This window comes from Lithobates pipiens, unplaced genomic scaffold (genome assembly GCF_037356315.1).
Source record: "Lithobates pipiens isolate NorthernLeopardFrog02 unplaced genomic scaffold, aLitPip1_a1.2 Scaffold_18, whole genome shotgun sequence".
NCBI classification, from domain to species: Eukaryota; Metazoa; Chordata; class Amphibia; order Anura; family Ranidae; genus Lithobates; species Lithobates pipiens.
Window position 1 is genome coordinate 277,121,170 of NW_027507758.1, and position 16,318 is coordinate 277,137,487.

At 39.8% G+C, this 16,318-nt stretch overlaps 1 protein-coding gene across 1 annotated transcript in view; it reads right to left on the reverse strand.

The window, feature by feature from the left end:
- Positions 1-3,064: 3,064 nt before the first annotated feature.
- LOC143986704 (uncharacterized) overlaps positions 3,065-16,318 on the reverse strand; it is a 439,164-nt gene continuing 425,910 nt past the window's right edge. The window contains exon 9 of the mRNA XM_077485112.1: positions 3,065-3,561. Within this exon, the coding sequence (XP_077341238.1) occupies positions 3,098-3,561 (464 nt within the window). The 3' untranslated portion in view covers positions 3,065-3,097. The remainder of the gene's footprint in view (positions 3,562-16,318) is intronic.

Sequence of the window (16,318 nt, forward strand, 5' to 3'; positions counted from 1 at the left end):
TGTGTAATGACATTTTTTACTGTATCATTTCAGTGGCTTGGCTATGATTCATGTTATGTTTGCATGACAATTTTAATTCATTTTGAGGCTGCATTTACTCTGTTAATTGTTGACTGACCACATTCACTTTATTTAAAGTCCCAGGGCGATTTCCTGTTTTTTGTTGCACATATTGGAATAGAGGTGGTTTGCAGGTGACACCAGACCTTTTCCTTTTTTTGTCAGGGTAATGGAGCAAATGCAGAAAATGTTCTTGGTGTAGAGCCAGTGATGGACAGCTACAGGATCAGATCCATGCTGCAGCCATCTAGATGAAACACACAACACAGTACAAGGATCTTGAGAGTATATATGGTGTCCTAACAACCCTGATTATGAGGCTAATGTCTTTATAAATGACTTGGCTGTGAGTGCCATAGAAGTATTAATTCCAATGCCACACAGAATGCTTAACTACATGCCCAAGCAATAAACACGTTTGCGTGGTGTTGAATTAATGTGCCAATCTCATAAAATCCAATGGACACTGAGTCAATAAGGGGTTAATTACAAAGTCCATAGTGAGTAAATGGTATCCACATAAAAGCAGAAATCATAAATAGTAGTTACATTGGTTTCTGTGGTGTGCAGTGGATGAAAAGCATATCTAAACCATGATGGGACTCTTGTCTTACTGGAGCAAATAGTGTTGATAAGCATACAGGCACTATATATACTCTCAAGGTCCTTGCGCTGTATTTTGTGTATTACCTTTTGACTTCTTCTACCCTCAAATTGATTTCTACAGCAGCAGGACTAAAGCTACTTCAGTCTTTACTGGCCAATAAGGTTTAGTGCCTTGGTATATTATTTGTGTTTGTTTTTTTTTTTTTTTTTTTTTTTTTTTAGCCATCTAAAAATGAGTATACAGTAGATGTCTGCTTTTTTAGATTCCTGCACTTTTTTTTTTATTATTCTGAAAATGTATAACCAAAGCTCAATTTGTTTTCAAACTAAATAATTGCTAGTCTATGTCTAAAAATTATTTAAACCATCAAACAACTATCACAAATGATACAATGAAAATTGTAAGACCCCTTTCCCACTAATACGCTTTTGCAATGCTGCAAGGGCTGTTTGCCCAGTACCAGGGCCCAGCTTGAATAAGCCCTTAAAGATAGAAAGTATAAGTTTAATTTTATACGACTGGCAGGTCACATTTGTTGCTGCTTAACTGCTTACTGTATTCTATTGCTGGCAAGAAATGTGTTTTCACACTGCAGCACATACAAAAGGCACTGCAGATTTAAAAAAACAAAACACATAATGCATTTTAAATGTGTTGCATGAAGTGCAAAGGGGTTTTAATAGCTGGTTGAGGATGCTGTTGGGGCTGGCTCCTAAACAACCGGCAATTCATTGCTTAAGGATACCAGCAGGTGGTTGCTAGATTCGGAACCTGAGAGCATCCTTAACAACCAGTGATCAGACTTCCCCCATGATTATTATGCTCTAGCTGGTGGTACAGCAAGAAGCATAAGCTCCTAGAATTTGAGGGTAGGAGGCAGGGGAAGGCCAGATCTGAAGGGAGAAGGCAGGGAAAGGTTGAACCCAAGGGGAGTGGATTGTTTTAGAAACACTATGAATTCCCCTGTATTTTTCAATTTCAACTTCTTTAAAGCATTTTGCAGTACATGTAAAGAATTACTACGGTACAGGTTTAACTCCTTGGTACAATTTACTGTAAACAGCAGAGGTGAAGTACAGGAATTCAGATTATGACATAATTATATTTTATTTATTAAATGCATACTCAATATTATTATGTACATTATTTCTACAAAGATTCTAAAACAAAGAAGAAACCACGTGGGGTATTCTGGATTCAGAAAAAATTGCATTTTAACTTTTAGTGTTACATATAATCAATGTGAAAATTTAAAAATTTACATGCCCAACAACATGTAACGCATGACATTTGCAACACTTCAATAAATACATGCATTATTGTAACTTAAGTGCTTAACAAAACGTATTTTGACTTGTTTTCATTGAAACGCCAGAAAATAAAACTGACGCATTATCTTCAATGTAAAACGCCATCATTCAACTGTTAGGTGAATCTTACTTTTTCAAAACAAATGTATCCGAAAAGCAGCTATTCATACTGTGAAAAGAAACCATCTGCTAAGAAAACTTAGATGATTTCTACCCCAACGAATGTCTCCTTAGAGACAGTTGCCTGCCTGTCATGCTGATCCAGTGTCTTCAGTACTTCCCGAGTGACTGATCCACAGCAAGTGACTTTGGTTGTTGCATGCTTATCCTATATTAGTGGCTCAAAAGTATTGAGGCTAGACAAAGCCAGGAAACAAATCTTTTCTAAATACCCAAAATAAAAAGGATTTAAAATAGCTGAAAGTTCACCTTACAGAATAAAAAAATTCATATATTCAACTGAAAAAAGTGCTCAATACATTCCATTTTTATTCCTATAATAAACAGTTCAAGTGCATTTAAAATTAGACGAAATCAATGGTTTCTTTCTTTTCCTTAAACTGATTAACATGTCATTTGACTGGTTGAGATAATTGATAATGTGGAATTCCAGTGGCTGACATCAGTTTTTGTGATTTTGTAATGACAAGTTTCATCAAATCAACTCTCCTTCAGAATTCGGCACTCCGTAATTTTTTTTTATTATTAACTGAGTACTAGACAAAGACAGAATAGCCAAAAATATTGAATTTGGATGGGTTACACTTTCTTTACACAAAACGTTTTAGAAATATGAAGGCCGCCATTGCTGCTTAATATGAAATGTTAGTTTCCTGGCTGTCGTGTTTACCCTCTGACTTCAATACTTTGGATCACTTACCTGAAACAAGTAAGGATACCCGATTTTACTGTGGTAAACTGGCAAACTTGTTTCAGAGCAGGGTCTTACACCTTACAAAACTCATTGGGTTAGTGTAGTAGCCAGACAGCAATAGTCAATGAAGACTCATTGATAGAAAACACACTCAACTCTATTTACAGAATCCTATCACTTATATTAAGATTTCATTTCATTAAGATTCCATTTATCATAGTGTTTAAGGTATCCATATGAAGCATTTTATAAATTGGAGTCAATGAGTGGCACATCTTCCCCCCACACCATGTGGTCTTCTGTCATTATTGGGGAACATCCTGGTATGATGGTAGGTTCTAGAGTACTCTCGGTGTCCAATGACTGCTCACTAGAAAGTTCTAGGTCTTTGCTTTGGTGATCACTTTGTACTTTAAAATGGTTAACATTTAATTCAGAAGGGCTGTCAAATCTGAAACAATTTTCTGAGAACAGAAACTGTTCTGGTAAAAAAGGAGATGAGCAGAATGGTGTTTCTAGTTGTCCAGAGCACACATGGGAAGAAGCAGGGTCTGGGAGGTGAGGCGTTTGTAAGTAATCATGGTTTGCATATTCCATATTCTCTCCAAGTTGAAACCGATATTTACATGGCGAGAAGTCCTCCTCTGTGGTAGTAATTACAGATGTTAATGGAGATAAATTGGCTTGTTCTGTATTCATATCCATGAGTTCTAAAAACAGAGACATACAAAATTAAATTTTGTTATAACCCCAATGCATCATTGACTGTTGACTGCTGGGAGTGGTTAAAAAGGCATAGGTATTTGTACTTATTGCTCCCCCTACACCCCACCCACGAGCAAAAAAGAAATTTAACCCATGGGGGGGGGGGGGCTACAACATAGGTACATTCTTTTTTATATAGATACATTGGTCTAGCCATACCTGTGGGCTCCATAAAAGCATGTGGGTTAGCAAGGCATATGGGGGTACCTTCAATAGTACCACTGCGTGCCTGCTTTTTTGGAAGAGTGCAATTTTGCATGCTTTTATGCAATGCAGAAATGTGAATCTAGCCTTAGGTCCAGTCTCAGCTCTTTTCCCTCTCCCTTCTTCCTGTGCACTGCTTTGAAAACTAACAGGCTACCAAGTCACTGTTTATAGAAGCAGAATAAGAAAGTGAAAAAAAAAAAAAAAAACTGAGATGCTTCATTTGCAAACTTTGAGGATAGATTACACCTAGATAGGGCAGTTAGGGCTGCCAGAAGTTGAGCTAGACAATGCGTCTTCTGCCCACACCTAAACTCTGGAGCCTCATACATTGTGGTTAATGACCAGTGTTCACAGGGTCATACAGTGTTGGGTGGGATGACTACTCCAATTTGAAAGTCAGGAAAGTTTGGGGTCCTCATAAGCCCATGCACCCATTTGATCAAATCACCTAGAATTATTTGAACAGAAGGTAAAAACAATCTTTTAGTGCTCCCTGTGGACTTGCTTGGGAATCTGTGGGTTATTACACAAACATCTTTAGAGGAGAAAGGACCAATATTCTGTGTTGTCCCAAATCATACATGTGAGGAATTTCTCTATCTAGCTTTATTTTGCAAACCACTTGCTTCTATGCTAAGTAGTTCTGTAATACTTTTTCTACAGATTTAAAAATATGTTTTAGGAGATGCTTAAATCGAATATAAAACTGCAGTAACTTAGCTTTATTTAAAATTTAAAATGAAATAATAAAACAGAACATACAAAAAGGGAGAACAAATTCCAACAGAAATGAAAAATCGTTAAAGGAATATTCTAAATCTGTAGCTTGTTAGAAAGTATGGTACTGCTATTTTGAGGATACCAGAAGACTGAAAGAATAAATTATTTTATTTGGATAAAGTGAAATCTTATTGATCAATGTATATCTGCATGTGTCCGACAATTGATTGCAATATAGATAGATTAAAGTGTAACTCCACTTTTTTTTGAGAAAAAAAAACATTCCCATCTAGGTGATCTATGTACATTACAATGATTATAACAGCCTTTGTTGCAGGTTCCTACCTTTTGTTATTCTGAGGAAATCCTTGCATGTTCCTCTGTCTCTCTGTGATGAGTGGGTCTAATGGGAGGGGTTTCCTAATTATCTCTCAGCTGTGCACCTGCACAGCACTAATGAGGAAATCTGCTGGGCCTGCATCCCTCTAGACGTGTTCCTACATGGAGCATCTCACCAAAAATTACCATTTTGTTGCAGGGGATGCTTGAAATCTGACTTGTATCTTACGCAGACTTCTGGGAAAATTGGTGAGCCAATCGCGCAAGCAGGAAATTATGTTTCTGGGGAGTGGTCAGTACACACTCTGTGTACAGAACAACTCCAGGTAGCCATATTGCACTGCATTGACAGAAAATTACAGTAGCTGCAGACTAAAAAGGAAAGATCATTTTTTTTAACATTCAATTACAATATGACTTGTATCGCAATTGTATACACTATATTATTTTTTCTTTGCCATTTTTTTTCTTTGCTATTTTTTTCCCCACCAAAGTAGTTACCCTTTAAATAATTAGATTTAATAGATCATTTCTAACAGATTGTATACTCAATTTATATCTAATCAATATGGTTTCTGTTGCATTGTTCAATAGCTTTTTGATGATGAACTTCTTGTTTGCAAATTGATACTAGAATGACCACCCTTACTCCTAGTACCAAGAGATATATATCATCAGACATAGCAAGTTAATTTGAAAACAAATTATCTTTAGCAGTCACTTCCAGTCCTTCATGACATCGCATCCAGATCAAAATTGCGGATTTGAAAGCACGCCAATATGAGCGAGGCATCGGAAGACTCTTAACCCTCGGCTATCGGCGGGGTCCAATGGACCCTGTAGGTAGTTTGTGTTGTTTTTTTTTTTAATGGAATTTATTATTCTTTGATAAGAACTTTAGATTTTTACTGCTAATTAGATAGTTATACATCTGAAACATGATTTTTTTTTTATATTTACACTTTTTCTGTGAATTGCTATTATAGCATTGTACACTGGCAGGGTCCATCAGACCCATGTTGCTCTTCAATGGTTTCTCTGTTATGACTCATCAAGTCACATGATTACTGCACTGCACTTTGTGAGCCATTTTCAGTCTGCAAGTTAGGACATATTTCTGCATGTTAGGACTTGCTTTCTTAGCTTTTGAAGATTTGTATGCTTTCTTGATTTGGTGGTGTAGAACTCAGATTCTGAACATCAACAAGCATCAGATTACGAGCCATCGGATGATGAAAACAAAATAAATGACATCCTTGTAGAAGACAACTCGGATTCTGATGATATCACCGTCACAGCACCTATCACCCAAACCGATTTGCCATCTTCATCTGCAAACTATTTACTATGCAGGTGTACACTGGAAAATGTCAAGACCAAGGAAGGGAATTGAATAAGGAGACTGGAATAGAAAATCACAGTTGTTGAAACAATTGGTAAGAACAAAAAAAAAAGGAAATGTCTACTCTACTCTGTTTGGTTTCCAGAAAGATGTGATGATTGCATCACACTGTCCGAAGAAAAACAAAGTTGTTACCCTCTTGAGCTCTATGCATTCCCAACCTACTGTTAAAACTGAGAAGACAAAAAAACTGAGATAATTCAGACATACAATGAGACAAAAGGAGGTGCTGATACGTTGGATCAGATGGTTCGTACTTACAGTACTAAACAAATGACCAGAATGGCCAATGGTTATATTTTATAACATGATGGATGTTAGTACTATCAACGCCTACATTATCCGGATGTTGCCAAAACACGACTGGAATGCAAGTAAAAAATCACATAAAAAGAAGGCTTTTCTTACACATTACACTAAAATTATAATCAAAATTCATAATTACCCTGTTTCACAATAAAAATGACTAAAACAAATGAATTCACTATATTTATATTTATTCATTATATGTACCAAAACTATAGTACAGGGCCCTGGCGGTGCAAGGTGGTACATAAAAAAAAGAAAAAGAAAAAAGAAAATGGTAGACCGAGGGTTAAGCTGTATACACTGGTACCGCTTCTGACGCACTATAAAATGTGAGTTGCATTTTTTAAACTTTGAAATAAACATTGAACATAAAATACCAAATTTCAACAAGAAAGAGAAGAGTTTACGCTTAAAAGTGCAGTCGCTCTAAATCTAAGGGGTAGATCTGAAATGAGTGGAAGCTCTGCTGATTTTATCATCCAATCATGTGCAAGCTAAAGTGCTGTTTTTTATTTTCCTTGCATGTCCCCCTCGGATCTACAGCGACTTTACTTCTAAGAGCACTTTCAGTGCACTTTCAAGTGCACGTGCAATGCAAAGTGGATTTTCCTTTAGTAAATAATCCCCATTGTGTCAAAATCCAAAAAAGGACAATCCTAGTAACTTACAAGGTGTCAAACAGGTAACGCAAGACCAATGGAAAGTGGAGACAGAGAGGAAGGAAAGTCTCCCATGATATAGGGTGGACACTTCCTAAGGTTTATTAAGGATTTAAGAGTAAGGTAAGAGTAGCTGGGAAACCCCCCTCTAAAGTGGATATGGTTTGTTATTTTATGAGTATATTGGCATTTTTTTTATACCGCATAAGAACATCTTAACCCCCCCTGGTAGTATTCCCGAGTCTGGCTCAGGGGGGAATTTCAGTACCATAAGCGGTAACCCCGAGCCAGACTGGGGATCGCATTGCAGGATACAGGGAGAGTTACTTACCTTGTCCCCTGGATCCTGAGATGTCCTCCCCGCTGTGTGTGCGAGTCGTCCTCCGCTTGATTCACACAGTGCTCGAGTGCCGCCGAGCTCCGTTCCCTGCGACGTTACGATGCATGGGAGCGCAGATCGGCACCAAATTCAAAAGTAAAAACACACAATACATATACAGTACTCTAATCTTACAGATTACAGTACTGTATAAAAAAAATTACACACCCCCTTTGTCCCTAGTGGTCTGTCTAGTGCCCTGCATGTAGTTTTATATATTATAATTTACGATTTTGTGTTTCAAACTACTATTATACCAGGGATGAGTTATTCCTAAGAATTGCAGGCCTACAATATAAAACGCCAAATTTCCATGCAAAATAATGGCACCGCTTTCAGCACCTAAAATCAGAAATAATCATACCACCAGGGAGGTTAAAAGACCTCAAAGATCAGGATGAAGGAGTAATTTGGGTCTGGTGAGTGTGCATTCTAGCCTTATTGAGCACAAGTGGTGAAGATATGTGTGTATATAACATCAATGACTTGTTATCCCTTAAATTATCTAGTGGTGCTGGGGGTCTGCACACACTAAAAACTATTCCTATTTTTCACATTTTCATTTTGTTTGGCACAATTTGGCATAATTATATGATTGCATATGGGACTTTTTTTATATGCATCTGCAAGTACCGTACCTTCGCTACTGTTTTTTAAATTTGAAAACAGCGGTATATATAAACATTTAATAAGCCAGCACATTTATTAAGACGGAATAATATGAAGATTTTTCTAAAGCCTTGTTGTGACAAGTTCTCTTGCCTTATTTATAAATGTGTGTGAGGAAAGAATTGTTGTGGAAATCTGTGGTGGCAATTATTTTTTCTGCTCATTTATGAGGCCAACTATTCTCTCTAGTTTACCCGCATATCAGAAAGACAGGCATATTGTAATGGTTTTAGGTTTAGGATGTGTAATCCCTGTTCTAATAAACTGTATGTCCCAATAGTTATAAGATCTGCCATCATAGTAGCTTATAAATGTATTTTTTAGAGTGCAAAAGTGTCAAACCTACCATTTTATATTATACAGTATACAGTATATTGGAAAACAAGGGGAACTGTAAGCAGATGAATTACACAGCAGGTACCCAGCTGCTATTTTCTTCATACACCCCCCCCCCCCCCCCCATGATACTTTTAAAGACAAGAAAACAAATCACTCACCAAAAGCAGAAAAACAAATTGGTTCACCCCTGGGTGAGAGGTTATGTGATGATTAGTGAGATGCCAGTAACCTAACTCTTCTGCATGAAGCATGGCATTCAGTTTTATCTGTTTGTACATGCAGGAAGAGCACAAGTAATGAAAGGGGATCAGCAAAATGACTGGTTCCAGATAGGAGCTGAACAAAAAATGAATAAAAATAAATCACAGTCTGTTTCATATAGAAGTTAAAGTGGTTATAAAGCCTAAACATTTTATACCTTAAATTCATTCCTCGCATTAATATAAAAAATGTTGTACCCCATCACTGTGGGAGGTATTGGGGCAGGGCTGAACCCCACTGTGTGAACAGACAGACAGGGAGGCTCAGAAGTGAGCCAGCATGAGTGCCCCATTGGAAGCAGCTTCTTATGGGGGCACTCGGAAGGAGGGAGGAGCCAGAAGCGCTGACGGGGGACCTGAAAAGAGGAGGTTCAAGGCCGCTCTGTGCAATAGAATATAAAATGGTTTATTAAAATTTCCGATCACTTTAAAGAGTGAAGGACTAAAAACAATGACTCCCCTCCACCCAAGTAAATAGGTATTAATGGAACTCCAGGCTGGCGGAAAAAAAAATAAAAAAATGATGGGACCTACCTTCCTTACTTTGCATATAGAGAATATAGGGCTCATTTACTCCGGAGGTGGGGGGGGGGGGGGGTGGAGGAGCGCCAACAAGGAGTATTACAGTATACCTTAATCCACGGTCCCACAAGCACCTTCCTTGCCAGCTCCAGTAGTGATGACTGGATCCCTCAAGGTTCTTTTCTCCATTTAAGTGGCCTTCACTCTCACTAAAGTCAGGTAAAATGCGCCACCAATATTCTTTTTTTTTTGTCCAGCTGGAGCTGGACAAAAAAATATGTCTGAATTAGTCAAAATGAACCCTTAAAATCATACACACTCAGATAAATGTAACTTAATTTTTTATTCACATTTACAATAATCTCAAATACTGATTTGGGATCGAATTAACCTCTTCAGCCCCAGAAAGATTTACCCACTTAATGACCAGGCCATTTTTTGCAATACGGCACTGCATTGCTTTAACTGACAATTACGTGCACACAAACAAAATTTATGTAATTTTTTTCCCCACAAAGAGCTTTCTTTTGGTGGTATTTGATCACCTCTGCGTTGAATTTTTCACGCCCCTCTTATAACCATGAGAAGTAGACTTTTCAAGTTCCATAAAAATAATATTTACAAATAGGCTTACATTTTTTTTTTACATTTTTGCTATGTGAATGATGACATGTAAAAGTCTGAGCCCACCTGAGCTATCCCGCCAGGAATCTGTTAAGGGCAGCAGTCAATCATAGGCAGTAGAGGCATGCCCAGCTCTGTACATATGAAGAGGCACGTATGTGTGTGGCAAATTAGAAAGAAATGTCCCTGCTACCTATATTGACTGTTGGCTTTGGGTGGGCTAGCTCAGGCAAGTTCGGACTTATGTCCGAATATGCTGGAGTTTATCTCTGGCAATAAATATAAAGTAGGCATTCTTCCAATTTGGCTGCAAAAGTGGAAATACCCTTTAAAATCAATCTATCTTTTCATCAAATTATATAAAGCTGCAGTAACATCATATGGTTTTGAATAACCAACACATTTTCATTTTTTGTATTTTACATGTAGTATAGTCTTAAAAAAAAAAAAAAAAAAGAATAGCAATATGCAATGTTTAGATTTTTTTATTTTAAAATTGTTAAAAATATATTCCACTGCATCAGATCTATACTCAGATAGAGGGTACAGATACAAGCTATTGCAATCTTTCCTTTTATATGGTTTGGAAAAGTCAATAAAGAAACAGAGAATAAGGCTCAGCTCTAGCAAAATAAGTGTAAAGAGTTCCAACTTTATTGACAACAAACAGTTGAATAGAATCATTATTTCTGAAGCAAACAATTACCAAGCTATAATGGTAAGTAGAAAACATCTGAAAACAGAAAGGCGAGAAATGAAAGATGTGGGTAGTTGGAAATATTCTGATTTCAAAAGTAGGCAGTAGCTCTAAAATTTTATTTGAATATCCCAAAACTAACCTCATTTTCCATCATTTACCCCTGTTAACTTTTTTTTTTTTTTTTTTTTACTGCTTCCAAGTACTACATTTTTGTTTGCTTTATTCTTGGGCTGCCCTTGAAATGCCCATGCTAAAAGCATACAACTGCATTCTCTTATGTATAAAAAAAAAATGTTTTGTGTTACTGAATTTTCAGCCATACCATTCAAGCCAAACAGCAAAAGAGAACTGCAGCTATTAGGCACCTCCTTGGATATGAATTTGAGTATCCGAGTGCTGAATAGCCTGGATGCTTCACATATCAAAATGCATTTGTTGGCATAAATTATTATTATACACGATTTATATAACGCTAACAGTTTACGCAGAGCTTTACAATGCATAGGGGGACAACACAATTACAGTACAATAAAAGAGGTACGGGAGGGCCCTGCTCATAGAGCTTACATTCTAAAGGGAGGGGGTGGTGGTAACAAAGGTAATAAATGCAGGGAATGATTTGATGGGGGTGGCTCAGGGGTAGTTGTTAGGTGGGTGTGGGAGAGGCTTCCCTGAATAAGTGAGTTTTCAGGGATCTCCTAAAGGTGGACAGGACAGATTGGACATACTGGGGCAGGGATTTCCAGAGGACGGGAGACACTCTGGAGAAGTCCTGAAGGCGAGTATTGGGAGGAGGTAACAATGGAACTAGAAAGCAGGAGGTCCTTGGAGGATCAGAGGGGACAATTTACAGTGCCCCCTTACAGTGCAGTCCCCTTTATATCACAGTGACCCCTTTACAATACAGTACCCCTTTTACATCACAGCCCTCCTTTACAGAGCAGTCCCCGTTATATTAATGTAAAGGGGACTGCACTGTGATGTAAATGGGCCTGTGATGGGAAGGGGAATTGAGGACACTCTGGGACTGCTTTAAAGGGGGAACTGTGATGTAAATGGAGGCTGTGGACACGGATATAAAGGGGGGACTGTGTTGTAAAGGGAGGTTGTTGTGTGAAGAACGCCAAGGACAGACTTTGTGAATATCCCAATCCCCGACCGATCCGCCACAACAACCATCCTCCCCCAGCCAATCTATGGATTTTTTTGAATACATCAAATGAAGATATAAGGCTGCAGTCAATAAAACAGTCAAAAAGTTGCACAAGAAATATGGAGCTGCCATGAAAATAAATACATGACATGAAATACTTGCAGTTATTCTGATTTTTGTGTTTTAAAACGTTTTGTTCACAGTGCAGAAAAGGTATGCCGATCTATGAGACGTTACTCCAACCTATTGCACTTGTTTTGGGTCAGTGACCCAGAAAATCTTAAAAAGATATCAGATAACCAGAACAGCCAGAAAACTAGCAGGTTATTAACCACTTGCTTACTGGGCACTTAAACCCCCCTCCTGCCCAGACCAATTTTCAGCTTTCAGCCCTGATGCACTTTGAATGACAATTGCGCAGGCATACAACAATGTACTGTATGTTTTTTTTCATTTTTTTTCCACAAATAGAGCTTTCTTTTGGTGGTATTTAATTACAGCTGGGAGTTTTATTTTTTGCTAAACAAAAAAAGATGCAAAAAATTTTTTTTCTTAGTTTGTTATAAAATTTTGCAAACAGGTAATTTTTCTCCTTCATTGAAATGCGCTGATGAGGCGGCACTGGTGGGCACTGATAGGCTGCAGTGGTGGGCACTGATAAGCACAGTTAAGGCGGCACTAATAGGCACAGATAAGGTGGCACGATAGGCACAGATAAGGCAGTACTGATGGGCACAGATAAGGCGGCACTGATGGGCAAAGATGGGCACAGATAAGATGGCACGGATGGGTGGCACGGATGGGTGGCACTAAGGGGCACTGATAGGTACCACTGATAGATGGGACTGGTGGGTACTGATAGGTGGCACTGCTGGGCACTGGTAGATGACACTGATGTGCACGGATATGTGGCACGGGGGTGCGCCACTGTTGTGGAGGCAGATTTTGGGCACTGACAGGTGGCACTGTGGGCACTGATGGGTGGCACTGATGGGGGGCACTTTTTTATTAGTTAGGTGGCACTAGCAGGGGGCAGGTGGGCACTGATAAGCTGGCCGTGATCGGGACTAATGTCCCGATCACGGCCGCCGGTGATCGGCTTTTTTTTTTCTCCTCACGCTGTCAGCGCGAGGAGGAAAAATAGCCGATTACCGGCTCTGTTGTGCCACATGATCAGTTGTCATTGGCTGACAGCTGATCACGTGGTAAGGGGTCGGGATCGACCCCTTGCCCTGATCCGTGATCAGGCAAGTCTCATAGACTCGCTGATCACAGGGTGCGCAGGCCGCTCGTGCACGGGACGACGTCAATAGACGTTGTCCCGGCAAAGCAGGTCCGCGCTGTAGCCGTCATTCGGCTGTAGCGCAGATCCCTAGTGGTTAAAGGCAGCCAATATCTGTTACAACAGCTTTTCTTTACAGCTTCATTCACACGGCCATAGAAAAATGAATTTTTTGTTCATGGATCAGAATGCTAAATCTGAATTTTTTTCAATAGAGACATTCACACAAACATGTACTACATTCAGATCTGTAACACAAATTCCAAAAAATGTGTGTTTAGGGACATACATATACACCTATGCCGGATGCAGATATTGGGGGTAAAAAAGAAAAAAAAAGTAAGTATTTGCTGATCATTAAGCAGGACCTTTTGCACTAGAAAAAAACTTGCATAATTAGATCAATAAAATGTATACACCCATGTAAAAATCATTACTTTATTTTATATACATAACTACTGTACTACTTGAATTTATATTAATATCAGCAACCTGTAATGCTTTCTACTACAGTACTACAGGCTGTGGGAGGAAAACCTATTCCAACAGTAAACATGCTGACAGAAGGTGAACGTAGAGAGAGCAGGGTTGATGACTTCTCATTGTCAAGTGAGCAGGGTCGACGACTCATTGTCAAGCGAGCAGGGTCGACGACTCATTGTCAAGCGAGCAGGGTCGACGACTCATTGTCAAGCGAGCAGGGTCGACGACTCATTGTCAAGCGAGCAGGGTCGACGACTCATTGTCAAGCGAGCAGGGTCGACGACTCATTGTCAAGCGAGTAGGGTCGACGACTCATTGTCAAGCGAGCAGGGTCGACGACTCATTGTCAAGCGAGCAGGGTCGACGACTCATTGTCAAGCGAGCAGGGTCGACGACCAATTGTCAAGCGAGCAGGGTCGACGACCAATTGTCAAGCGAGCAGGGTCGACGACCAATACCGCTTACAAACGACCAGACAATCTGACGGACTTTGCAGCTGAGGTCTGCCAGACTTTCAAACGAACGAACTTGACCACACACGATCACTCCAAAAGTCAGACGGATTCCAACGTGATGACATAGAATAAGGAAGTTCGTAGCCAGTAGTCAATAGCTTCCCTAGTGTCGGTTTTAGTCCATCGGACTAGCACACAGACAAACGGATTGTCCGCTAAAAGCAGAGTCCGGCTTTTGGAAGAAAAAGTCCACTGGAGCTCACACATGATCGAATTGTCAGACAGACTCTGATCTGCCGGACTAAGTCCGTCGGAAAGTCCGGTCGTGTGTACGCTGCATTATTGGCAAGCGAGCAGGGTTGACGACTTCTCATTGGCAAGCGAGCAGGGTTGACGACTTCTCATTGGCAAGCGAGCAGGGTTGACGATTTCTCATTGGCAAGCGAGCAGGGTTGACGACTTCTCATTGGCAAGCGAGCAGGGTTGACGACTTCTCATTGGCAAGCGAGCAGGGTTGACGACTTCTCATTGGCAAGCGAGCAGGGTTGACGACTTCTCATTGGCAAGCGAGCAGGGTTGACGACTTCTCATTGGCAAGCGAGCAGGGTTGACGACTTCTCATTGGCAAGCGAGCAGGGTTGACGACTTCTCATTGGCAAGCGAGCAGGGTTGACGACTTCTCATTGGCAAGCGAGCAGGGTTGACGACTTCTCATTGGCAAGCGAGCAGGGTTGACGACTTCTCATTGGCAAGCAAGCAGGGTTGACGACTTCTCATTGGCAAGCAAGCAGGGTTGACGACTTCTCATTGGCAAGCAAGCAGGGTTGACGACTTCTCATTGGCAAGCGAGCAGGGTTGACGACTTCTCATTGTCCAGGCTGCAGGGTGGGGGTGTCAGATTGACAAATTGATGTTGAGGACTTGGTTGTGTGCTCTTGGAAGGTAGCCTGCCTTAAAGCACTAGCTACACAGAATTACAAATCCTTTAGAAGGTAAAACAGTTTCATATATTTCAAATGAGTTATTTAGCTCTTTGCCTGAAGATAGGCTTTAAGATAAATTGAGATGGTTTTCTCAGCTACAAGAAATCTAGACAGCCACTCCTAATTCTTATGTATGCTCTTTCATAAAAATATACTTTGCTATCATCCGGACTATTTCCCTCTTGTTTGATCTTTGAAGATGTCCTTGTTGCAAGACATTTTAGAAGTAGGTCATACAATGATTAATGACTAAGCTGGTAAGGTCATTGTAAATGTTACAGGCAGCCAATCAATGTCAGCAAATTATACAAGACACACTCTGTGTGTAGCCTAAAGTGGAAAAAGTCTTTCTGGTAATCTTTGCATTAAACATCACTATGGCGGTAAAAGAACACGGACATTTTTCTGAATAAACGGCAAACTGTAATATAGCCATTAATCAAGTGAAGCTCATGCTTGATACTACTGTCATGTTTTAGAATACAAGTGGCTCCCATACAATATTTTACCATTTTTTAGAATATCATGTCACATGGTTTGGGGCCGGTACACTATAATGTTTCTGCTAAGCACAGGTCCTTCTAACGGGACAACAAATCTAATAATCACACAAGGACTGTTGGACTGGTTTTGAAGCCGTCATTTTTTTTTTTTGCTCATCTATCAAAAGTAGAGTTCCACCCTATTTTACAACAATGGCTGCAATTATTGCTGCCTGCATCCCCATTCATTTTTGGATAGTTTTTTTTCATATTCTTCCTTCTTTTTGAGGGAAAAGGCTGCACTTCCATCCCTCCTCGCTGTGGCCAGGTACATCATTTTCCTTTTCCCATTGGCTCCTGGGATAGTAGTGTCACCAATCCCAGGAGTCAATGGGCATCCCCCACTTCTAGCATTGCATTATTTTACAACCAGGAATGACGCAATGCTAGGTGGAGATAGGCACCATTTTTGATTGGGGAATTCAGTCTTGTGTTTGTATTTGTACTCAGTAGCAGCAAACATAGCAGTAGTGACTGGTGGCGGCAGCAACATCGCAAAGCGGAGGTGCTTTTATTGCACTGCATGAGAAAACCGAGATGGGGCATTGCACATGCACAAGATTGGGAGGTGCATGCTTAGAAGCCAGCTGCACCTAATCCCAGAGGAGAGTCCCGGTGGGCCTAAGATGCCCACAATCAGAATGGCTGCTTGCTTTATTAGGAGTTCCAAGTGAG